The following is a 25,472-nucleotide window of genomic DNA, read 5'->3' on the forward strand; positions in this document are numbered from 1 at the left end:
GAAGGACATACTGGCACTGGAACGTGTCCAGCGGAGATTCACACGGATGATCCCTGGAATGACAGGTCTAGCATATGAGGAACGGCTGAGGATACTGGGATTGTATTCGTTGGAGTTTAGAAGATTAAGGGGAGATCTAATAGAGACGTACAAAATAATACATGGCTTTGAAAAGGTGGATGCTAGAAAATTGTTTCTGTTAGGCGAGGAGACTAGGACCCGTGGACACAGCCTTAGAATTAGAGGGGGTCATTTCAGAACGGAAATGTGGAGACATTTCTTCAGCCAGAGAGTGGTGGGCCTGTGGAATTCATTGCCACGGAGTGCAGTGGAAGCCGGGACGCTAAATGTCTTCAAGGCCGAGATTGATAGGTTCTTGTTGTCTAGAGGAATTAAGGGCTACGGGGAGAACGCTGGCAAGTGGAGCTGAAATGCCCATCAGCCATGATTGAATGGCGGAGTGGACTCGATGGGCCGAATGGCCTTACTTCCACTCCTATGTCTTATGGTCTTATGGTCTAAAGTCAGGAGGCATGGGATAGAGGGAAATTTGGCCAATTGGATAGAAAACTGGCTAACCGGTCGAAGTCAGAGAGTGGTGGTAGATGGTAAATATTCAGCATGGAGTCCAGTTACAAGTGGAGTTCCGCAGGGATCAGTTCTGGGTCCTCTGCTGTTTGTAATTTTTATTAATGACTTAGATGAGGGAGTCGAAGGGTGGGTCAGTAAATTTGCAGATGATACAAAGATAGGTGGAGTTGTGGACAGTGAGGAGGGCTGTTGTCGGCTGCAGAGGAACTTAGATATGATGCAGAGCTGGGCTGAGGAGTGGCAGATGGAGTTCAACCCTGCCAAGTGTGAGGTTGTCCATTTTGGAAGAACAAATAAGAATGCGGAATACAGGGTTAATGGTAGGGTTCTTGGTCAGGTGGAGGAACAGAGGGATCTTGGGGTCTATGTACATAGATCTTTGAAGGTTGCCACTCATGTGGATAGAGTTTGTAAGAAGGCCTATGGAGTATTATCGTTCATTAGCAGAGGGATTGAATTCAAGAGTCGTGAGGTGATGTTGCAGCTGTACAGGACTTTGGTTAGGCCACATTTGGAGTACTGTGTGCAGTTCTGGTCGCCTCACTTTAGGAAAGATGTGGAAGCTTTGGAGAGGGTGCAGAGAAGATTTACCAGGATGTTGCCTGGAATGGAGAGTAGGTCGTACGAGGATAGGTTGAGAGTTCTCGGCCTTTTCTCATTGGAACGGCGAAGGATGAGGGGTGACTTGATAGAGGTTTATAAGATGATCAGAGGAATAGATAGAGTAGACAGTCAGAAACTTTTTCCCCGGGTACAACAGAGTGTTACAAGGGGACATAAATTTAAGGTGAAGGGTGGAAGGTATAGGGGAGATGTCAGGGGTGGGTTCTTTACCCAGAGAGTGGTGGGGGCATGGAATGCGCTGCCCGAGGGAGTGGTAGAGTCAGATTCATTGGCGACGTTTAAGCGGCATTTGGATAGGTACATGGATGGGTGCTTAATCTAGGATAGAAGTTCGGCACAACATCGTGGGCCGAAGGGCCTGTTCTGTGCTGTATTGTTCTATGTTCTATGTTCTATGTACTTGGTAGTGTGGATGAGCAGAGGGATCTTGGTGTCCATGTACACAGATCTTTGAAAGTTGCCACCCAGGTAAATAGTGCTGTGAAGAAGGCATATGGTGTACTGGGCTTTATTGGTAGAGGAATTGAGTTCCAGAGTCCTGAGGTCATGTTGCAGTTGTATAAGACTCTGGTGCGGCCTCATCTGGAGTATTGTGTTTGTGTGCAGTTATAGAAAGGATGTGGAGGCATTGGAACGAGTGCAGAGGAGGTTTACCAGGATGTTGCCTGGCATGGTAGGAAGATTGTATGAGGAAAGGCTGAGGCACTTGGGACTTTTCTCATTGGAGAAAAGAAGGTTTAGGGGAGATTTGATAGATGTGTACAAGATGATTAGGGGTTTAGATAGGGTTGACAGTGAGAACCTTTTTCCGCGTATGGAGTCAGCTGTTACCAGGGGACACAGCTTTAAATTAAGGGGTGGTAGGTATAGGACAGATGTTAGTGGTAGATTTTTTACTCAGCGGGTTGTGAGTTCATGGAATGCCCTGCCAGTAGCAGTGGTGGACTCTCCCTCTTTATGGTCATTTAAGCGGGCATTGGACAAGCATATGGAGGTTATTAGGCTAGTGTAGGTTAGGTAGGCTTCGGTCGGCGCAACATCGAGGGCCGAAGGGCCTGTACTGCGCTGTATTTTTCTATGTTATATGTTCTATGTTCTAATACAAGGGAATAATCAAAGTGAACTGTATTTCAGGCAAAAGTGTTTGGCAGACAGAGGAGTAAAATGCATTGGTAGCAACAGAACTGGAAATGTCTTTCTCTCTCTCTCTGACCCAGTCTCTCTCAGCCTGTTGAAAATAGCACCTATGGCAAAATGCAAAAATATTTTGCCACGGATGAGCATGCAGGAAACCAATTAAACAGTGGAATCAGGATAAAACTTAAATGCCACAATGACTCTAACATCTTTTTATATTGCCTATTCTTGATATTCCCTTTTGTCCAAGGCACTCCCCTCTTTGTAAACTTGATATCTTTTTTTTGAGTGCTTGTTACATTTTATTATTTTCCTGAGGGTAGTAAGTAATAGAATTCCTGTTTCTTTCATTCAAGAAAACCTTGTAATGGATTTTTAAACTTTGGACTGGAGATATGTTTTAATTGAAGTCTGATGTAGCTGTTTAGTAAAAAGAATGATCAATCGTTGTTGTAGCCAACTCAGCTACTCAAAGGAAACCAATCCACTCTTCTCTTAGTCATAACAAAATAACAATATAGGATCCTGAACTGTAGATGTAGGGGCACAAAGTACAAAAGCAAGAACTTTGAGTTATACTTGCATGAAGCATTTATTTGGCTTCAATTGGATCATTGGATTCAATTCTGGAAACTGCACTTCAGGAAGGAAGGCATTAGATTACTGAAAACATTTACAGCAACAGTTACAGGGATGGCTCAGAAATGAGAATAGATTAGAAAAACAGTGCCTGTTCTCCTAAGAGGGCATACGTTTGGGAGAAGATTTGATTGAAGTGTTCAAAGTCATGAATACTCCAGATGGAGAACTGTGAAACTGTCTCCATGAGGGAGGGTGACAGAATCAGAGATCACCCATTTAATTTGCAAAATGACCATACACAACATAAACGTTTTTTTTAAACCAGCGAGTGGTTAGGATTTGTTAATGTACAGTTTGGGAGATGCTCTTCGGAGGATCTGTACAGAATCAATGGGCCAAACGGTCTCTTTCTGCATTGTAGTGTTTCTATGAATGGATGAAGTTGAATGGTGACCTTGAGTCATTCAAGAGACAGCAACATTCTCCTTTGCCAAGATGGCGGAAGAGGAACAACGCACAAAAGCGGCGCATGCGTGTTGACCACCAATCAGCGACCAGCGTGTGCATCTGCGCAGTTCGGATGACGGTTTGGTTGCTCGGCAACGGGAGAAGGACGCGGTCTCAGTGAAAGATGAGGCTCAAACGGTTTCTGCTGCGGTACTACCCGCCAGGTGAGAACGGGAGGACAACCCGGGGCTGGAGCCCTGAACCCCCGAGGTCCGGGGCTGGGGCGCCGCTAACTCTCCGGGGTGGTGCCGGAGTTGCCGCTGCGTTGGGCAAGCCTGCTCTGACACCCACCAAACAAGCCCATCCACCGTGAACTCCTTGACTGGGTCACCTTTTTTTTTGCTTTGATCTACGAAGCTAAACTGTAGGTTCCTTCAAAGCTCTTCAGTGCCCTGTGCAGCTCAGTGCTAAATGCTACCCAGTCGGCTCACATTTGGAGAATGTGGATGCTGGATTCATCAAAAATTCCTTTGCCTTTCAAGAATACTCATGAATGTTTTTTTTGTATCTTTGCCAGGAATCATTTTGGAATACGAAAAAGGAGGGGAGACAAAGAACAAATCCATTGATCTGCTTGACTTGACTCCGGTGTAAGTGTGATGTAGCATTAAAATACAAATGACTTTTAAATAGTATCACATAGTTTTTACTGGATTCTGTCCAAGTCCTCTCTCTCCCATTTTCAACTATGCATGTCATCATCGTAAACATTACCACAGATAACATGAGAAATGTTTCTTTAAACTAGTGATTGGTTAGGATCTGGAACGTATTGTTTGGGAGATTCTCTTTGGAGGGTTGGTACAGACTCTGGGCCAAAAGGCCTCTTATATAGGGCAATAAGATGGCTCAGTAGTTAGCAATACTGCCTCACAGCACTGGGGAGCTGGGTTCAACTCCAGCTTTGGAGTTTGCACTTTCTCTCCATGTCTGCATGTGTTTCCTCCGGGTGCTCTGGTTTCCCTCCACAGACCAATGATGTGCAGATTGGATGGATTAGCTATGCTAAATTGCCCTGTAGTATCCAGGGATATGCAGTCTGGGTGGTTTAACCATGGGAAATGCAGGGTTACAGAGATAGTGTGGGTGTTGGGTCTGGGTCTGAGTGGAATGCTCTTCAGAGGGTTGGTGCAGACTCAGTGGGCTGAATAGCCTCTTTCTGCACTGCAGGAATTCTATGGTTTTCTTTTAAAAATAACAGCAGCAAAGTGGTGAAAATTCTCAATACGTTAGGCAGCATCTAGAGAGACAAAAACGCTCTCAACTTTTCAGGTCGAGGATCTTACATCCAGTGAAAGTTTACATTGTGCAATTAACCTGGGTCCCTTGTTATTGGTGCAAATAAGTAGATTTGAGATGCTGCCTTTGCTTTACTTAATATCTGCATGCAGCCATGCTTAATATGCTGCTGAGTGGCTGCGCTCCTCAGCAGGATCCCAAATTTACACCGCTCTAGCAATCTTTAAAGCTCCAGTGTGGTACTTAAAACCAATATGCACCTCTTAAGGTAGAAGGGAGAATTGTGTTTGGAAGAACATTCTGCTTGAAATAGATACTGAAACTGGTTGCAAAAGAGAATTTTTCCGATACTACAGTGGGCTCCTTGCTGAGAAGATGGACATGAGAAATGCCCTCTTTCCGCAGGACGTCCTCAAGACAAGCAATAGCTTTAGCTGTCCATGCTGCAAGAAGTTCAGTGATCAATGAATGATCATGGTCATTCAAATGCAAATTACTGTATTACCAGTTGTGCCACTACCTTGTACTGGGTCCGAATGGTCTTCACCCAAAGATTTTAACCATGCTGCTGAGATGGTTGATGCAATATTTGTATTTTCCCAAAATTCCATGGGTTTGAGGTAGGACGCCTTAATATGGAAGATAGCAAGTGTAACTCTTTTATTCAAAAAATAGGGAAAAATAAAGCAGAAAACTACAGGTCAGTTAGCTTAACATCTGTGATAGGGAAATGTTAGAAAGCTACAATTAAATAAGTCATAGCAGGACACAAAAATTAAAGCAAATCAGCCAGAGTGAATGTCATTTATTGAAAAGGAACTCATGTTTAACCAATCTATTGAAGTTCTTTGAGGAAGTAATATGAGGTGAGGATAAAGGGGATTCAGTGATATACTGGACTTAACTATGGTAAAGTGCCCAAAAATAACTTAGAGCAGAAAATAAAAGCTCATTGTGTTGCATAGTATATTAGAGTCATAGAGATGTACAGATGGAAACGGACCCTTCGGTCCAACTGGTCCATGCCTACCAGATATCCCAACCCAATCTAGTCCCATCTGCCAGCACCCGGCCCATATCCCTCCAAACCGTTCCTTATTCATATACCCATCCAAATGCCTCTTAAATGTTGCAATTGTACCAGTCTCCACCACTTCCTCTGGCAGTTCATTCCATACCCGTACCACCCTCTGTGTGAAAAAGTTGCCCCTTAGGTCTCTTTTATATCTTTCCCCTCTCACACTAAACCTATGCCTTCTAGTTCTGGACTCCCCGACCCCAGGGAAAAGACTTTGTCTATTTATCCTATCCATGCCCCTTGTAATTTTGTAAACCTCTATAAGGTCACCCCTCAGCCTCCGACGCTCCAGGAAAAACAGCCCCAGCCTGTTCAGCCTCTCCCTGTAGCTCAAATCCTCCAACCCTGGCAACATCCTTGTAAATCTTCTCTGAACCCTTTCAAGTTTCACAACATCTTTCCAACAGGAAGGAGACCAGAATTGCATGCAATATTCCAACAGCAGCCTAACCAATGTCCTGTACAGCCGCAACATGGCTTCCCAACTCCTGTACTCAATACTCTGACCAATAATGGAAAGCATGCCAAAACCTTCTTCACTATCCTATTTACCAGCGACTCTACTTTCAAGAAGCTATGAACCTGCACTCCAAGGTCTCTTTGTTCAGCAACACTCCCTAGGACCTTACCATTAAGTTTATAAGTCCCGCTAAGATTTGCTTTCCCAAAATGCAGCACCTCACATTTATCTGAATTAAACTCCATCTGCCGTTTGTCAGCCCATTGGCCCACCTGGTCCAGATCCTGTTGTAATCTGAGGTAACCCTCTTCGCTGTTCGCTACACCTCCAATTTTGGTGTCATCTGCAAACTTACTAACTCTTCCTCTTATGCTCACATCCAAATCATTTATGTAAATGACAAAAAGTAGAGGACCCAGCACCGATCCTTATGGCACTCCACTGGTCACAGGCCTCCAGTCTGAAAAACAACCCTCTACCACCACCTTCTGTCTCCTACCTTTGAGCCAGTTCTGTATCCAAATGGCTAGTTCTCCCTGTATTCCTTGCTAATCAGTCTCCCATGGGGAACCTTGTCGAGCGCCTTACTGAAATCTATATATATAATATATATATATATATATCATCAATCATCTTTGTTACTTCCTCAAAAAACTCAATCATGTTTGTGAGACATGATTTCCCATGCACAAAATCATGTTGACTATCCCAAATCAGTCCTTGCCTTTCCAAATACATGTACATGCTGTCCCTCAGGATTCCCTCCAATAACTTGCCCACCACCGACATCAGGCTCACTGGTCTATAGTTCCCTGGCTTGTCTTTACCACTCTTCTTAAACAGTGGCACCACGTTTGCCAACCTCCAGTCTTCCGGCGCCTCAACTGTGACTATTGATGATACAAATATCTCAGCAAGAGGCCCAGCAATCACTTCTCTAGCTTCCCACAGAGTTCTAGGGTACACCTGATCAGGTCCTGGGGATTTATCCACTTTCATGCATTTCAAGACATCCAGCACTTCCTCCTCTGTAATCTGGACATTTTGCAAGATGTCACCATCTATTTCCCTACAGTCTATACCTTCTATATCCTTTTCCACAGTAAATACTGATGCAAAATACTCATTTAATATCTTCCCCATTTTCTGTGGCTCTACACAAGGTCGCCTTGCTGATCTTTGAGGGGCCCTATTCTCTTCCTAGTTACCCTTTTGTCCTTAATATATTTGTAAAAACTCTCTGGATTCTCCTTAAAAGATTGCCCAGCTAACAAGGAGCAGAGGGTGGCCATAAGGTTATCTGGGTAGGCAGGAATATGTGTTTAAGGTTAAATTCACATCAGACATGAGCTTATTGAATGGTGGTGCAGACGTGAAGGACTGAAAGGCTGGGCCCTTATTTATATATTTGTATGTAACTGAAAACACTACTTGGTGCTCCATACTGCCATTACAACCCTCCAGCAATCTTAATCAATTACAACCTCATATTACTTGAACGTACCTCTCATCAACTTTTTAGTTGCAATCTTTGAATAGCATCTCATATCTAGCTCACATTGCCAGCTACTTAGTAATGAAAACATATTGGACTACATTCACTAACATATCCCCTGTCTCTTGCAGGGCAACATGTGACCTTTACCCAGACACAGCAGCAATCACCTATTGGAGATTGGGCACAGTTGCACATTGTAACTCTGATGCAGGAGACAATAATTACATTGTAGCTCTGAAGCAATCAAAAGTATTGAGATCCTAATTCCTAATTCTCCTTCTCACATTTCATTTCCGCTCTCGTTTGAAAATTTCTTTTGATTTATAAGTTGCAGGTGATATAAACGTCCAGCTCTTGTTATCTTCCTTTTACTTCACCACAAATCTACTTTAAGGTAAAAACAATGACTGCAGATGCTGGAAACCAGATTCTGGATTAGTGGTGCTGGAAGAGCACAGCAGTTCAGGCAGCATCCAAGGAGCAGCGAAATCGACGTTTCGGGCAAAAGCCCTTCATCAGGAATACAGGCAGAGAGCCTGAAGTGTGGAGAGATAAGCTAGAGGAGGGTGGGGGTGGGGAGAAAGTAACATAGAGTACAATAGGTGAGTGGGGGAGGGGATGAAGGTGATAGGTCAGGGAGGAGAGGGTGGAGTGGATAGGTGGAAAAGGAGATAGGCAGATCGGACAAGTCCGGACAAGTCATGGGGACAGTGCTGAGCTGGAAGTTTGGAACTAGGGTGAGGTGGGGGAAGGGGAAATGAGGAAACAGATGAAGTCCACATTGATGCCCTGGGGTTGAAGTGTTCCGAGGCGGAAGATGTTCATGACATGGTTGAAGAGCTTCAGGGCAGAGGAAATGACCTGGGAGTTGCAGTGGGAGAGGGACTCCTTGAGATTCTTGTAGAGAGAGGAGGAAAACTTCTTCAAGTCAGGCATCCTTGCAAGAGGATTCGCAGTCGGGTTAAAATTAACAAGGTAAAAACAATGACTGCAGATGCTGGAAACCAGATTCTGGATTAGTGGTGCTGGAAGAGCACAGCAGTTCGGGCAGCATCCAAGGACCAGCGAAATCGATGTTTCGGGCAAAAGCCCTTCATCAGGAATACAGGCAGAGAGCCTGAAGTGTGGAGAGATAAGCTAGAGGAGGGTGGGGATGGGGAGAAAGTAGCATAGAGTACAATAGGTGAGTGGTGGAGGGGATGAAGGTGATAGGTCAAGGAGGAGAGGGTGGAGTGGATAGGTGGAAAAGGAGATAGGCAGGTAGGACAAGTCCGGACAAGTCATGGGGACAGTGCTGAGCTGGAAGTTTGGAACTAGGGTGAGGTGGAGGAAGGGGAAATGAGGAAACTGTTGAAGTCCTCCTTGGATGCTGCCTGAACTGCTTTACTCTTCCAGCACCACTAATCCACAAATCTACTCTTGTCCAATTCACGTTTCCAAGACTGAAGAATTGAAACCTGGCTGGGCAATGGTAGAGGAGGAAGAACCAGCAGAGCAGGAAGGGAAGAAGATGAAAAAAAAGTCACATGTCTGTGTTTTTCACACATGCACCTTGTGCCATGAGTCATTTTCACACTCTTACAAGTTTACAGAACATCATAATGGTCCAATACTCTGTCCTCCAGCAGATTATTAGGATTGCTGAGTTGTTGCCTTGGAAGAATGGCAGTGGTGCCATGGAGCACATTCTGTTGTCCTTTCTCAGGATTTGGAAATTCCAGTGTTTGACTGGGGTGTACAAAATTACAAATCACACAACACCAGGTTATAGACCAGCAGGTCTAATTGGAAGCACTAGCTTTCGGAGCGCCGCTCCTTCATCAGGTGGTTGTGGAGGATTCAATTGTAAGACATAGAATGTATAGCAAAAGTTTACATTGTGAAAAATACCTTGATTGTTTGTTAAGTCTCTCTTCTGTTAGAATGACCATGATAGTTTCACTTCTTTCACATGTAAATCACAAAACTTTTTTAAGATAGATTAGATTAGATTCCCTGCAGCATGGAAACAGGCCTTTCAGCCCAATAAATCCACACTGACCCTCCGAAGAGTAATCCACCCAGACCCATTTCCCACTGACTAATGCATCTAACACTATGGGCAATTTAGCATGGCCAATTCACCTAACCTGCACATCTTTAGACCGTGGGGGGAAACCGGAGCACCTGGAAGAAACCCATGCAGACACAGGGAGAATGTGCAAACTCCACACAGACAGTCGCCCAAGGCTGGAATTGAACCTGGGCCCCTGGCACTGTGAGGCTGCAGTGCTAATCACTAAGTCACTGTGCCGCCCCATTCTCAGTTACATTCTCAGGTTAACTGTAACAATTGGTGTCAACGCAGGTAAAATATTGAGATTAGATTAGATTACTTACAGTGTGGAAACAGGCCCAACAAGTCCACACAGACATGCCGAAGCGCAACCCAGCCAGACCCATTCCCCTACACCTAACACTATGGGCAATTTGGCATAGTCAATTCACCTAACCTGCACATTTTTTGTCTGTGGGAGGAAACCAGAGCACCTGGAGGAAACACACGCAGACAATGTGCAAACTCCTCACAGTTAGTCACCTGAGGTGGGAATTGAACCCAGGTCTCTGGCACTGTGAGGCAGTAGTGCTAACCACTGTGCCACCGTGTTGAAGGTATTAGCCCCCTGTGTTCTCTGTCTGTGCCATAATGTTTAGACTGATTCTAATCTAAAAAGTGAGTTAACAGAGTATTACATGGATTCATGAACCTAAGATCCTTGGGCTCATGTCACACTACAGGTGACCACCATTGCACTATACACAAATACAGACACTCCTTTGCGCGCGTGCGCACACACACACACAGAGACACACACACACACAAATACACAGGCACTCCTATACACGGACACTCACACACACTCACACACACTCACACACACTCACACACACACACACACACACAAACACACACACTCCTACAGGCACACACACCCACAGTCACACATGTACCCTCTCACAGACTTAGACACTTTACACCCACACACACATATACACTCTCTCTCACAGACACTCACAACCCCCCACCCCAGACACACTGACTTGTGCATTGTAGATGGTGAACAGGCTTTAGGGAATTAGGAGGCAAGTCACTTGCTGCAGGATTCCTAGCCACTGACTGGTTTATAATAGCACTGTATTTGTATGGCTGGTCCAGTTAAGTTTCTGGTGAATGGTAATCCCCGGGATGTCAGTAGTGAGGAATTTAGTGACGCAAATGCTGTTGAGTGTCAAAGGGAAGACAGTTATATTCTTTTTTGTTCAGTTGGTCATTGCCTGCCACTTGTCTGCTGTGAATTTTACTTGCCATGTGAATTTGTCCATATATTTCTGCATATTGATACGGGTTGCCAAAGCATCTGAAAAGTCATGAGCATTTTTCAATCATTGGTGAACATCCCCATTGGTGTCCTAACGAAGGTCATTGATGAAGCAGCTGAACATGTTTGGACTTAGGACACTGAAGACCAGTGCAGTGATGGCCTTGCACTTAGATGATTGGAGTCCAACAGCCAAAACCATCTTCCTTTGTGCCAGATGATGCCTAACCAATGACTTTTGCCATACAGCTGTATAAACAGAAAATGTTGGAAATACTCAGCAGGTCATGCAGCATCTGTGAAGAGAGTTACAAAGTTAATGGGATGTGTGGTGTAACACCCATCACCTACCATATATCCTGCATGATATTCAGTTATGTTGGTTTCAATATACTTTGAAATGTATGAATTGGAAAAAATTGAAGGCCTTGTTGATCATGGTGTGGGGCAATTCCTCTTGTATAAAAGAACTATCAGGTGGCCTTGTGTAAGATGTAGGACCATCAGAACAGATACAATGAAGAAATTGGAATAGTGGAATAAAGTTCTTACACGGTGTGTGTTGGGAGGAAGTATAACCACTGTAATGATGGGTCTCAGTGCTATACCTACTAGTATCCAGTAGTGGATATTAGTGGATAGATTACAGTGGTGCTGGAAAAGCACAGCAGGTCAGGCAGCATCCGAGGAGCAGGAAAATCAATGTTTCGGGCAGGAGCCCTTCATCAGGAATTCTGATTCTCGTGGATACTAGTAGATAGCTTATCTGTAGAAATGGAGACAGAGACTTTGACGATGAGAAGTGGAAGAGTCAGACCTGGACAATGAGAAGGTGAGAGGTGGATAGAAATTTGAAGTAAAGTCTTTGAAAGTTTTCAGAGCAAACACCTTCAGTGATTAATGTACTACTTGATCCGAGTGCAAAGGAATCTCAATAGAATTAGGATAAAACATCTGAGCATCCTATCATTTGCTGTTTTAATTCTCCTTTTTTCATTTTCTGACCTCAATGTTCTGTTTCAGTGAAATTCACATAATGAAAGCATTTGACAGGTTTTTTGACAGATGCAATGTTAAAAAGGGCAGATGGTAGTACAGATCTCCAATTAATCTCTGGATATCGTTCTATCAACTGTAAAAGCCAGCAGAACAATTCTATTCCCTAATGTTACCAGCACTTCACTGGAAAGAACCAGAAACAAAGAAATTCGGGTTTGTGGTGATCTTTGATGTTGCTAGCAGGGTATGTCCATCCTGTTGACTTGTCAAGAGGTCTTCTTTCTGGAGACTACTATTGTGAGCATCTCTGAGACTTTTGAGGCACTGTTCTTTAATCATGTCCAGAGTCATTGAATGTGTACCTTGTCTTGTTATTTGCAGACTTCACTGTCCTATAAGAGTTCCCTGCTGAAAAGGCATATGTTCACGAGGCTGCAATGAGATTGTCCTATGAGGAGACATTGAGCAGTTTCTGCCGATACTCATTGGAATTCAGAATAATGAGAGATGATCTTATTGAAACATAAGATTCCGAAAGGGTTGGGTGGACAAAGTATGCTTTGTCCTGTGGGGAAATTTAGAGCGAGCAGTCATGGTTTAAAAATAAGGCTTCTCCCAATTAAGATGGAAATGAAAAGAATGTTGTCTATTGGAGGGACATTATTCTTTGAGATTCACTTCCACAGAGAACAGTAGAGCCTGAGTTCTTTAATAAATTCTTGGTTGGATGAAATAAATTTTTCATTGAAAACAGAATCAAAGGTTTTGAGGAGAAGGCAGAAAATTGGAGTTGAGGTCACAATCAAATCATGTTATTGAATGGTGTACAGGTTTGATGGTCTGAAAGGTCTACTGTTCCTCTTATTTCTTGTGATTTTCTAATCTTCTTCATTGAAGTATCGAAGTTGGTAGGTTCCTGCTCCCTGAAATTCTGGCAATTTTGTTCTTCATGCTGAAAGAGAGGCAGGCAAGAATTTAAAACTTGATCCAGTTTCAAAAACTTGTACAATTTAGATGAAATTTTTGTGGATGTTCCTTTTCTGAAATTTGTATAGACATTGTATTTAAATTAAGTAAATCATGCTTATGATTTAGGTCCTGGGGAGTATTATTCAACAAAGAGACCTTGGAGTGCAGGTTCATAGTTCCTTGAGAGTGGAGTCACAGGTAGACAAGATAATGAAGAAGGCGTTTGGAATACTTGCCTTTATTGGTCAGTGCATTGAGTATAGGAACTGGGAAGTCATGCTATGGCTATATAGGACATTGGTTAGGCCACTTTTGAAATACAGCGTGCAATTCTGATCTCCTGCTACAGGAAGGATGTTATGAAACTTGAAAGGGTTCATAAGAATTTACAAGGATGTTGGAGGGTTTTAACTACAGTGAAAGGTTGAATAGGCTGGCGCTATTTTCCTTGGAGCATCTGAGGCTGAAAGGTGACCTTATAGAGGTTTATAAAATCATGAGGATCATTAATAGGATGAATAGTCAGGGTCTTTTCCCAAGGTAGGGAAGTTCAAAACTAGAGGGCATAGGTTTAAGGTGAGAGGGGAAAGATCTAAAAGGGAACTAAGGGACAGGTTTTTCACACACAGTGTGTTGTGTGTGTGGAATGAACTCCAGAAAAAGTAGTGAAGGCTGGTACAGTTACAACATTTAAAAGGCATCTGGGTGGGTCTATGAATAGGAAGGTTTTAGTGGGATATGGGCCAAATGCTGGCAAATGGGATTAGATAAATTTAGGATATCTGGTTGGCATGGACGACTTGACCTGAAGGGTCTGTTTTCAGCTCTATGACTCTATGTCTAAAGTATGCAGATATATCCAATAACTAATTGCTAAAATCATGAAAAACTCAAAATTTAAATTGTGTAAGCAGAATATCTTAGTTTTGCAATGTCTGTCTGAGTGAAGTTTTAATTTTTTTGTACTCCTGTCTATGCTACTCAAGATTTTCTGGTGTTCAGAATTGTTGGCATTAAAATGTATTTTTCTTTCACATAACAATTAATCTAGTGCAGATGTAGATGCTGTGGTTGAGGAAATCCAGAAGATTGAACCACTCATAACTGCATCTCGCACAGAGCAGGTGAAACAGTTGGTCCAGAGGCTTCAGGAAAAACTTGGTCAGCATGATGATCACAAATTCTACCTGTTTAAGGTGAGAAATATTCTTGATGTCAATAGATGAAATTATGTTCTGCTGCAATGCATTCTGCTCTTTAGAGGGCAGTAGTTGTCAGGAAATGCTGACACTGATTTAATATAAAGCTAGATTATTATTACACCTGTTGATGGTTCCCTTGATGTGGTATTTATGTATTTAGCAAATACATTCAGACAATCAGGCACATGAGTTGTTTTTATATATTAAGTTTTTTTTATCATGGTAATGTTAAGTTTCAGGTCTAATTTATAAATTATACAGGATTTGTGGTAGTACTTTGCAAGAAGTACAAGACATATGGAATATACATAAATAGATTATAATAATGAAACAGTACAGGACTAGATTTAGTTGCAATAACCCATGTTTCAATCCAGTTAATGTAATAAAAATATTGCTGTTTCATAACAAGAGAGTGCCTTTTTCCTTGCACAAATATATAAACCTTATGTGCGATAAAAGTGCCTGTCTGTTTGAAAGTGTACCCCCAGTTTGTCTTTTTAAAAATTTTATCAATTAGATTTAACAATAGCTTAATTTTTATGGGTTTTTTTATGGAATTGTAATTTGCTGGGATAACTGAATGATGAAACTCTTTCAATCGTTGTTGTTCCACAGGTTTGATTGAGGACAATTATGCATTAACTGATTAATTAATATTCTATTTTTTGGTGAGCCTTCAGTGAGTATTTGTGATAGGCCAAAGTCAATTCATAACAAATATTGTTTTGTTTCTTCATATCAAATTTTGTGTGTGAGGATGAAGTGTGAAGGTGCTCATCTTAAAATATTTCTATTTAATCAACTTTATATGCAACATCAGTTATAGATTGTATAGTTAACATCCTTTAAAAACTAGCTTTACCAATTTTTTAATCTTGATTAAAAGATGAATTGACAGTAAAATTGACTTTAAGCTTCTACAGATACAGAATAAAAACTATAGGATCTGAACTAAGACTGCTCCAACTCATTTCACATTGTTGCTGTAACTAACAGATAAAGGTAACTAAAGATGTTCCTTCTGGTTCCAAATACACTATTGTTGGCTGCTGCCAGCCTGTCTCAATCCCTCATAGGCAAAAGTGAGTACTGCAGATGCTGGCAATTCCCCAATGCCTGGAGGAAGAACGCCTCATCTTCCGCCTCGGGACCCTCCAACCCCATGGCATCAATGTGGACTTCACCAGTTTCCTCATTTCCCCTTCCCCCCCCTACCACCTTACCCCAGTTCCAACCTTCCAGCTCAGCACTGTCCTCATGACCCGTCCCATCTGTCCATCTTCCTTTCCACGTCTCCGCTCCACCCTCCCCTCTGACCTAGCACCTTTAGCACCACCTCCATCCACCTATTGCACTCTCAGCTACTTTGCCCCCAGCTCCACCTCCCTCCTATTTATCTCTCCAACCCCGAGGCTCCCAGCCTCGTCCCTGATGAAGGGCTTTTGCCCAAAACGTTGATTTTCCTGCTTCTCAGATACACCCTTACCTGCTGTACTTTTCCAGCACCACACTCTTGGTTCAATCCCTCTATATTGGGGAGACAGGACGCCTACTTGCAGAGTGCTTCAGAGAACATCTCTGGGACACCTGCACCAATCAAACCCACCGCTCTGTGGCCGAACACTTTAACTCCCTCTCCCACTCTGCCGAGGACATGCAGGACCTGCGCCTCCTTTATCGCCACTCCCTTACCACCTGACGCCTGAAGGAAGAACGCCTCATCTTCCGCCTTGGGACCCTCCAACCCTATGCATTAATGTGGATTTCACCTGTTTCCTAATTTCCCCTCCCCTGACCTTACCCCAGTTCCAAACTTCCAGCTCAACACCGTCCTCATGACCCATCCCATCTGTCCTTCCTTCCCACCAATCTGCTCCACCCTCCTCTCTGACCTATCATCTTCACCCCCACCTCCATCCACCTATTACACTCTCAGCTATCTTCCCCTCAGCTCCACTGCCCTCCCATTTATCTTTCCAATCCCAAGGCTCCCAGCCTCGTTCATGATGAAGAGCTTTTGCCCGAAACGTTCATTTTCCTGCTCCTCGGATGCTGCGTGACCTGCTGTGCTTTTCCAGCACCACACTCTTGGCTCAATCTCTCATACTCACGCCAAATAAAACCCAAGGTTTGCTGAAGGTATCACAGCTGGCCAGTATTGTTCAGATGTAACTGGTGAGGTACCTCAAGAAGCATTGTTTAGATGTGTCTGAAGCCTAGCTTTGCATTTGTCCACGGTACCTGATACCTCAATTGCACAATGTAAATGTTCTGACCAGTTTCTCCCTCACTTTTGATTTTAATACTTGCATATGTCGGCATTTCACTTTCCAATATGATACAGACATTATGCAGTATCTAGCACAGGAAGGGGAAATTTTGACATTGCATAATTGTTTGAAGAAAGTGAAAGTATATTGGTAGCTTGTTATACCTTGCTCCTCACTTTATTTCCATATTATTCATAATTCTTATTTTTAAGTAGTTGTGTTAAGGTAACCAGTGTGAACACTGAGCAGTTATCCAGTCCGTAAAGAATCTTATGAAAGTGAGGTCAAACTTGGATATAATTTTATGTGGGTTTGTATTTGAAGGTTGTACCAAAAAAAGCCAAAGATTTTTACTTTGGTTCCAATTGTTTTCTTCATGTAGGTACTTCGGGCACATATACTACCACTGACAAACGTTGCATTCAACAAATCTGGATCAAAGTAAGTATTCTATTTGCTGTATGAAATCTACAGTTTTATTTCAATCCTCTTGTTTGAAAAGTTCTGTATTATTCTTTTAATGTGCACAGAAACTGTTAGCCATCTGTTCGTGTTCTGATGAAAGGCCATCAATCTGTTATGTTGGCTGAGATATTTCTAGGGAATTGCAGTAATACAGTAGTAATTTTGTAAGGCAGGGAAGTGGAGATCCCACCAAATTGAAAAACAAGACCTCATTATATGTATTTTCTTCCACTTCCTGCCTGGTTGCCAGAGAAGTTAATAGACTGACAAACCCATGACAGGAGGCCACAACCCTTTTGAGGTCAGTTATTGCAATCAGGAATGAGCAATCTGGGCTGAGGAGAAATGACAGAATACCATGACAGAAGAGACTGACTATGAATGAGGTAAAAACAATGACTGCAGATGCTGGAAACGAGATTCTGGATTAGTGGGGCTGGAAAAGCACAGCAATTCAGGCAGCATCCGAGGAGCAGTATGAATGACCCCGTCGTCTGGGTGGTGGAGATCTGGCTTGAAGTATGTTTGTAGAGAGAAACACATTAATGTTTCAAGTCCGAAGATTCTTCTTGAAAACTTCTTAAGTTCAACAGAACTTACCATAGGAATGACCTTCCCTGGAGAAGAAACATTAACCTAGGAATAAAGAGATATCATAAGGACAACCAATGACAGTGTGTGTGCAGACCATTACACATCTGCAAAATTTAAAGACTATGTATGCAATGCTTACACAAAGACTGATACGAATGAAACTTTCTAGAATTGACACTCTGATTTGCCAATTATAGCACATGCAATTTGTTTTATGACAAGGGAGATGTTTATTGTACCGTTAATGTGCTGGTTGGCTTGGTGTAGTTATTTGATCTCCACCTTTGCTATAACCACAAACATACAAATGTACAAAATAGAAGCAGATTTGAGATTTTGGAGAAGGTTTGTAGCTCAGGTTGTGGATCAAGTTGTAAGTTTGTTCACTGAGCTGGTAGATTTGTTCTCAGACGTTTCATCACCATGCTAACTGACATAATCAGTGAGCCTCCGGTGAAGCGCCGGTGTTCTGTCCCACTTGCTATTTATCTATCTCAGTTTGTTGTGGTCAGTGATACCATGTCCGATTCTATTTCTTAGAGGTTGGTAAATGGGGTCCAAATCTATAGGTATGTTAATAGAGTTCCGGTTTGAATGCCAGGCTTCTAGGACTTCCTGTGCGTGTCTTTGTTTAGCCTGTCCCAGGATGGATGTGTTGCCCCAGTTGAACTGGTGTCCCTCTTTGTCTGTGTATGGATATTAATGATTGTTGGTCACGTCTTTTGGTGGCTGGTTGGTGCTCATGTATCCTAGTGGCTTGCTTCATGTCCGTTTATCCAATATAATGTTTGTTGCAGTCCTTACAGGGCACTTTGTATAAAACATTCATTCTGCTGGTTTTTGATATGGGTCCTTTAAATTCATTAGGAGCTGTTTCAGTGTGGTGGTAGGTTTTGTGTACTATCATTATGCCTAGAGGCTGAAGTAGTCAAGTCATCATTTCTGAAATGTCTTTAATGTATGGTAAGGTGGCTAGAGCCTCTGGTTGTGTTGTGTCTCCCTATATAGGTCTGTTGTGCAGGAATCAATGGACTGTACTCTTCCGATTCTGGATTAGTGGTGCTAGAAGAGCACAGCAGTTCAGGCAGCAGTAAAACGACATTTTGGGCAAAGCCCTTCATCAGGAATACAGGCAGAGAGCCTGAAGGGTGGAGAGGAGGGTGGGGGTGGGGAGAAAGTAGCATAGACTACAATAGGTGTGTGGAGGAGGGGATGAAGGTGATAGGTCGGGGGGGAGGGTGGAGTGGATAAGTGGAAAAGAAGATAGACAGGTAAGACAAGTCAAGGGGTCAGTGCTCAGCTGGAAATTTGGAACTGGAGTGAGGTGGGGGAAGGGGAAATGAGGAAACTGTTGAAGTCCACATTGATGCCCAGGGGTTGAAGTGTTCCGAGGCGGAAGATGAGGCGTTCTTCCTCCAGGCATCTGGTGGTGAGGGAGCGGCGGTAAAGGAGGCCCAGGACCTCCATGTCCTTGGCAGAGTGGGAGGGGGAGTTGAAATGTTGGGCCACAGGGCGGTGTGGTTGATTGGTGCAGGTGTCCTGAAGATGTTCCCTAAAGTGCTCTGCTAGGAGGCGTCCAGTCCCCCCAATGTAGAGGAGACCGCATCGGGAGCAACGGATACAATAAATGATATTGGTGGATGTGCAGGTAAAACTTTGATGGATGTGGAAGGCTCCTTTAGGGCCTTGGATGGAGGTAAGGGAGGAGGTGTGGGCGCAGGTTTTGCAATTCCTGCGGTGGCAGGGGAAGGTGCCAGGATGGGAGGGTGGGTTGTAAGGGGGCGTGGACCTGACCAGGTAGTCACGGAGGGAACGGTATTTGCGGAAGGCAGAAAGTGGGGAGGGAAATATATCCCTGGTGGTGGGGTCTGTTTGGAGGTGGCGGAAATGTCGGCGGATGTTCTGGTTTATGCGAAGGTTGGTAGGTGGAAGGTGAGCACCAGGATCGTTCTGTCCTTGTTATGGTTGGAGGGGTGGGGTCTGAGGACGGAAGTGCGGGATGTGGACGAGATGCGTTGGAGGGCATCTCTAACCACGTGGGAAGGGAAATTGCAGTCTCTAAAGAAGGAAGCCATCTGGTGTGTTCTGTGGTGAAACTGGTCCTCCTGGGAGCAGATACGGTGGAGGAATTGGCATTTTTGCAGGGGGTAGGGTGGGAAGAGGTGTAATCCAGGTAGCTGTGGGAGTCGGTGGATTTGTAAAAAATGTCGGTGTCAAGTCGGTTGTCATTAATGGAGATGGAGAGGTCCTGGAAGGGGAGCGAGGTGTCAGAGATGGTCCAGGTAAATTTAAGGTCAGGGTGGAATGTGTTAGTGAAGTTGATGAATTGCTCAACCTCCTTGTGAGAGCACGAGGTGGCGCCAATGCAGTCATCAATGTAGCGGAGGAAGAGGTGGGGACTGGTGCCGGTGTAATTACGGAAGATCGACTGTAATACGTAGCTAGCAAAGAGCCAGGCATAGCTGGGGCCCATACGGGTGCCCATGGCTCCCCCACCTGCACTCTTCAGATACCCATTGTTCCTGAATATGTTGTATATGTGTTTTTCCTTAGCTTCTCATAGTTCCTGGGTGCTGCAGTGTGTTGTGGCTTGTTTAAATAATGTCCTGATGCAGCTCTATTTGTGGTTATTGGGATGATTCCTTCTGTAGTTGAGTACCTGCTCAGTGTATGTGGCTTTCCTGTAGATGCTCGTCTGAAGCTCTCCATTGGCTTTCATTCCTTTTGAGGTTGCCATCAAGGTCATTGTTTTTGCTTTTAAATGCCATGGGGCACTGAGTATACAAGTTGGCAAGTCATGTTACAGCTGTTAAAAAACTTTAGCTAGGCCATATTTGGAGTATTAAGCGCAGTCTGGTCACCACACTATACGAAGGATATGGAAGCTTTGGGGAGAGTGCAAAAGAGGTTTACCAGGATATTGCCTGGACTGCAGTGTATTAGTATGAGAAGTTAGACACGAAGTTGAAGGGCTCATGCCCGAAACGACGATTCTCCTGCTCCTTGGATGCTGCCTGACCTGCTGCGCTTTTCCAGCAACATATTTTCAGCTCTCATCTCCAGCATCTGCAGTCCTCACTTTCTCCTGAGAAGTTAGACAAACTTGGATTGTTTTCGCTCGAATGTTGGAGGCTGAGGGCAACTTGAAAGAAGTACATAAAATTATGAGAGGTATGATTAGGTTGAATAACTGGAATCTTTTTTCCAGGATGGAAATGTTAATTATTAGGTGGAATGCATTCAGTGTGAGATGAGGAAAGTTTGAACAAAATGTGCAAGGCAGGTTTTTTGCACAGAGGGTGGTAGGTGTCTGGAACATACGACAAGGAGAGGTAGTAGAGGCAGGAGCTTTTAAGTTGCATTTAGACAGGCACATGTACAGGCAGGGAATAAAGGTATAGAGGACATGTTCAGGCAAATTGGATCAGTTTAGAATGGCATCATGGTCGGTGAAGTTATGGTGGGCTGAAGAACTTGTTCCTGTGCTGTACAGTAAGATGTAAGACTGACTTCTGAGTGCTTCTGGCATTATTTCTGTTCAGACTTTGATTTCCATAATCCATATTACTATACCTTGTTTTATGAACATTCAACTTTCATTAGAACACCAATGTTTAGAAAGAAATTACAGATGCAATCTTTATTGTTGTATTTGCACGTGAGAGACATTGTAAATTTGAAGATGGTTTGAGTTTGTAGTGGATGTTGAGATCAGAGTTCATATTTAAGGTAAGCTGTTATTAGTTAATTAACTCTGGAATCCAACTTTATTCTACAGACTTCTAACTTGTGTGAGTTTGCTGCCACAAGTGTAGCAGATTGCAATAATATTTTAATAGTTCAATCGATGTTACAAACACATAATTAGAATTACACATTACTGTTCCAAGAAACAGTGGAAGTTCAATGCCAGACTGTGAAAGTTCATTATCTTTCTCAGCCATTTGGATAATTCAAACTGAGTTCAAATTTAGTTAGACGCATTTACAATGGAAAAAGAACATACATTTTACAGACAGCATTAAGCTCTGCTTATCAAATTGCACTTCAGTCTGTACAAAATTAATGATCTATACATTCCTTACAAGTAAAATGGATTAGGAAACCAGAATAAACAAGTGAATGAGACCTCCAAACAGTCAGGTTACGTCACTTTATTGGAAATCAGATAAAGTCAAGTCTCACTCCACATAAACTTTAAATTGAGATTGTTGTGATCAGACCCAAGGCAAAGTTACAGAAGTTCTTATGGTTCCAGATGGATAATACAAATTGTTAAGATCCCAGTGAGGACGAACTGGCTCCCCTTCATTATTTACCCATCCCCTCGATCAGTCAAAAAGGATCCCTTTCCTTGTAGATACTTTTTGTTCAGACCAAATGCATTTATATTTTAAAAGGAGCTAATTTGACTAAGTTTTCTTCAGTTAATAAGTGTGAGTAGATTAGTTTCTAAATGTGAAAAGGGAAAATAATGTAACACCCATACACAGAGATTAAAAATAAGAAGTGAGTTCTCTCTAGGGTGTTCATGAACAGTAGATAATAGAACATTGATTATTAAGAGGTCAATTTTGAAATTCTTGTCTTAGTTAGTTTAAATCAGTTTGTCCTGCTTCCTTTTGATGATGGTTGTCTGGCAGTACTCAGGGCAAGAGAGTCCTTCTGTAATGAAAATAAAGAATTGCAGATGCTGGAGATCTGAAACAAAAACAGAAATTGCTGATAACACTCAGCAGGTCTGACAGCAACTGTGGGAAGAAAGCTCCTCCTAAACTTAGGTACTTTGTTAAAAATTCCAAGTGTATACTATCTCAATGGATAATCTTTTCTGTGATTTTGTTTTCAGTGCATATGGTAAAAAAAACATTGCTGGTGATGACAAATAGCTTTACTTTAATTTTGAGCATACATAAAAGATTACAAATTCTGTAAGCAAACATTGAATTAAAATGTTTCCATTATATTTGATAAGGCCATAAAAATGATAATCAACTTCTAGATTTTGTCAAAAAAAACTATAAAAGCCAAGAATAATGATGAGTATCTGTGACAAAAAAAGAAAGACTCTATTTCTTACTGCATGGAGTATTGGCAACTACACTTCAGGAAGTTAAAAATCACACAACACCAGGTTATAGTCCAACAGGTTTAATTAGAAGCACACTAGCTTTCGGAGCGATGCTCCTTCATCAGGTGATAGTGGAGGGCTCGATTGTAACACAGAATTTATAGCAAAAATTTACAGTGTGATGTAACTGAAATTATACATTAAAAAATTGATTGTCTGTTAAGCCTTTCATCTGTGATAGTTTCGCCTCTTTCAGGTGTAAATCACAAAACCTTTTTTTTAAAGTTGCATTCTCGGGTTAGCTGTTAACAATGGTGATAGCTCGACAATATGTTGAAGGTGTTGGCCCCCTGTGTTCTCTGTCTATGACCTGATATTTAGATTGATTCTAATCTAAAAAGTGAGATAACAGAGTTTTACATAAATTCATGCAGTTTTTGAGCTCAGGGTTCTACATGAATGCATGCAGTTTTTGAGCAAAGTACAATGTAACTCTGCAAGTATAAATTCACCCCACAAAATATATGTGTGCATGTGGGTCTTTGTCTGTGTGTGTGTGTGTCTGTCAGGGGTGGGGGTTGTGAGTGTGAGAAAGTGTATGTGTGTGTAGTGAGTGCAGAGTGTCTTAAGTCTGTGAGGGGGGTGCATGTGTGAGTGTGGGAGTGTGTGTGTCTATAAGGGTGTGTGTGGGTGTCTGTGTGCGCGTCTGTGTGTACCTGTGTCTGTGTGTATGTGAGAGCGTGTGTGTGTAGGAATATCTGTGTGCGTGTGTGTAGTGCAATGCTGATCACCTGTAATGTGACATGAACCCAAGGTCCCGGCTGAGGCCCTCCCTATGGGTACCGAACTTAGCTATCAGCCTCTGCTCGGCCACTTTTCTCTGCTGCCTGTCCCGAAGTCCACCTTGGAGGATGGTCACCCGAAGGTCCAAGACTCAATGTCCTGGATCACTGAAGTGTTCCCCAACTGGGAGGGAACCCTCCTGTCTGTTGATTGTTGTGCGGTGCCCATTCATCCGTTGTCATAGCCTTTGCTCGGTTTATCCGTTGTCGTAGCCTTTGCTCTGAGGGCCTCAACCGGGACCTTGCGTTCATGTCACATTACAGGTGATCACCATTGCACTACACACACACACACACACACACACTCTCACATACACACGGACACAGGTACACACAGACGCGCACACAGACACCCACACACACTCTTATAGACACTCTGCACTCACTACACACACACATACACTTTCTCACACTCACAACCCCCACCCCAGACAGACAGACACACACACACACAGACAAAGACCCACATGCACACATATATTTTGCGGGGTGAATTTGTACTTGTACTTTGCTCAAAAACCATATGCATTCATGTAGAACTCTGAGCTTAAAAACTGCATGAATTTATGTAAAACTCTGTTATCTCACTTTTTAGACTAGAATCAATCTAAATATCATGGCATAGACAGAGAACACAGGGGGCCAACACCTTCAACATATTGTCTAGCTATCACCACTGTTAACAGCTAACCCGAGAATGCAACTTTAAAAAAAGGTTTTGTGATTTACACATGAAAGAAGTGAAACTATCACTGTATTCTAACAGATGAAAGGCTTAACAGACAATCAATTTTTCAATGTATAATTTCAGTTACATCACACTGTAAATTTTTGCTATAAATTCTGTGTTACGATCGAGCCCTCCACTATCACCTGATGAAGGAGTGTCGCTCCGAAAGCTAGTGTGCTTCCAATTAAACTTGTTGGACTATAACCTGGTGTTATCCACTTTGGTGGCAAGAACAGGAAGGCAGATTACTACCTCAATGGTTTCAAATTAGGTAAAGGGGCTGTTCAGAGAGATCTGGGTGTTCTTGTCCACCAGTCAATGAAGGCAAGCATGCAGGTACAGCAGGTCGTGAAGAAGGCTAATAGCATGCTGGCCTTCATAACAAGAGGGATTGAGTATAGAAGCAAAGAGGTGCTTCTGCAGCTGTACAGGGCCCTGGTGAGACCACACCTGGAGTACTGTGTACAGTTCTGGTCTCCAAATTTGAGGAAAGACATTCTGGCTATTGAGGGAGTGCAGCGTAGGTTCACGAGGTCAATTCCTGGAATGGCAGGATTGCCTTACACGGAAAGACTGAAGCGACTGGGCTTGTATACCCTTGAGTTTAGAAGACTGAGAGGGGATCTGATTGAAACGTATAGGATTATGAAAGGATTGGACACTCTGGCAGGAGGAAACATATTTCCGCTGATGGGGGAGTGCCGAACCAGAGGACACAACTTAAAAATACGGGGTAGACCATTTAGGACAGAGATGAGGAGAAACTACTTCACCCAGAGAGTGGTGGCTGTGTGGAATGCTCTGCCCCAGAGGGTAGTGGAGGCCCAGTCTCTGGATTCATTTAAGAAAGAATTGGACAGAGCTCTTAAAGATAGTGGAGTCAAGGGTTATGGAGATAAGGCTGGAACAGGATACTGATTGGGAATGATCAGCCATGATCATATTGAATGGCGGTGCAGGCTTGAAGGGCTGAATGGCCTACTCCTGCACCTATTGTCTATTGTCTATTGTCTATTGTGTGATTTTTAACTTTGTACACCCCAGTCCAACACTGGCATCTCCAAATCATGACACTTCAGGAAGATACTGAGATATTAGAAAACATGCAATGCAGATTCACTGAGACACAGCCATGTCTGAGGATATACAGATAGAATAAAAAAACTGAAAAATGTTTCTCTCCTTCATTAAGCCAACACAGGGTTGGAGAGAATATTGTAAAATTGTTTAAACATATGAATTGAATGGACAA

The 25,472-nt window shown here is 42.9% G+C and overlaps 1 protein-coding gene across 2 annotated transcripts in view; it reads left to right on the top strand.

Annotated features, from left to right (window-relative positions):
• The first annotated feature begins 3,505 nt into the window (after nucleotides 1-3,505).
• Nucleotides 3,506-25,472, top strand: part of daw1 (dynein assembly factor with WDR repeat domains 1) — a 70,945-nt gene continuing 48,978 nt past the window's right edge. For both annotated transcript variants that reach the window (XM_072571749.1, XM_072571750.1), the window contains exons 1-4: nucleotides 3,506-3,605; nucleotides 3,959-4,031; nucleotides 14,095-14,239; nucleotides 16,901-16,959. In XM_072571749.1, coding sequence (XP_072427850.1) covers nucleotides 3,566-3,605; nucleotides 3,959-4,031; nucleotides 14,095-14,239; nucleotides 16,901-16,959 — 317 coding nt within the window. In that variant the 5' untranslated portion in view covers nucleotides 3,506-3,565. The remainder of the gene's footprint in view (nucleotides 3,606-3,958; nucleotides 4,032-14,094; nucleotides 14,240-16,900; nucleotides 16,960-25,472) is intronic.

Source organism: Chiloscyllium punctatum, chromosome 6, assembly GCF_047496795.1.
Source record: "Chiloscyllium punctatum isolate Juve2018m chromosome 6, sChiPun1.3, whole genome shotgun sequence".
Classification (NCBI taxonomy): domain Eukaryota; kingdom Metazoa; phylum Chordata; class Chondrichthyes; order Orectolobiformes; family Hemiscylliidae; genus Chiloscyllium; species Chiloscyllium punctatum.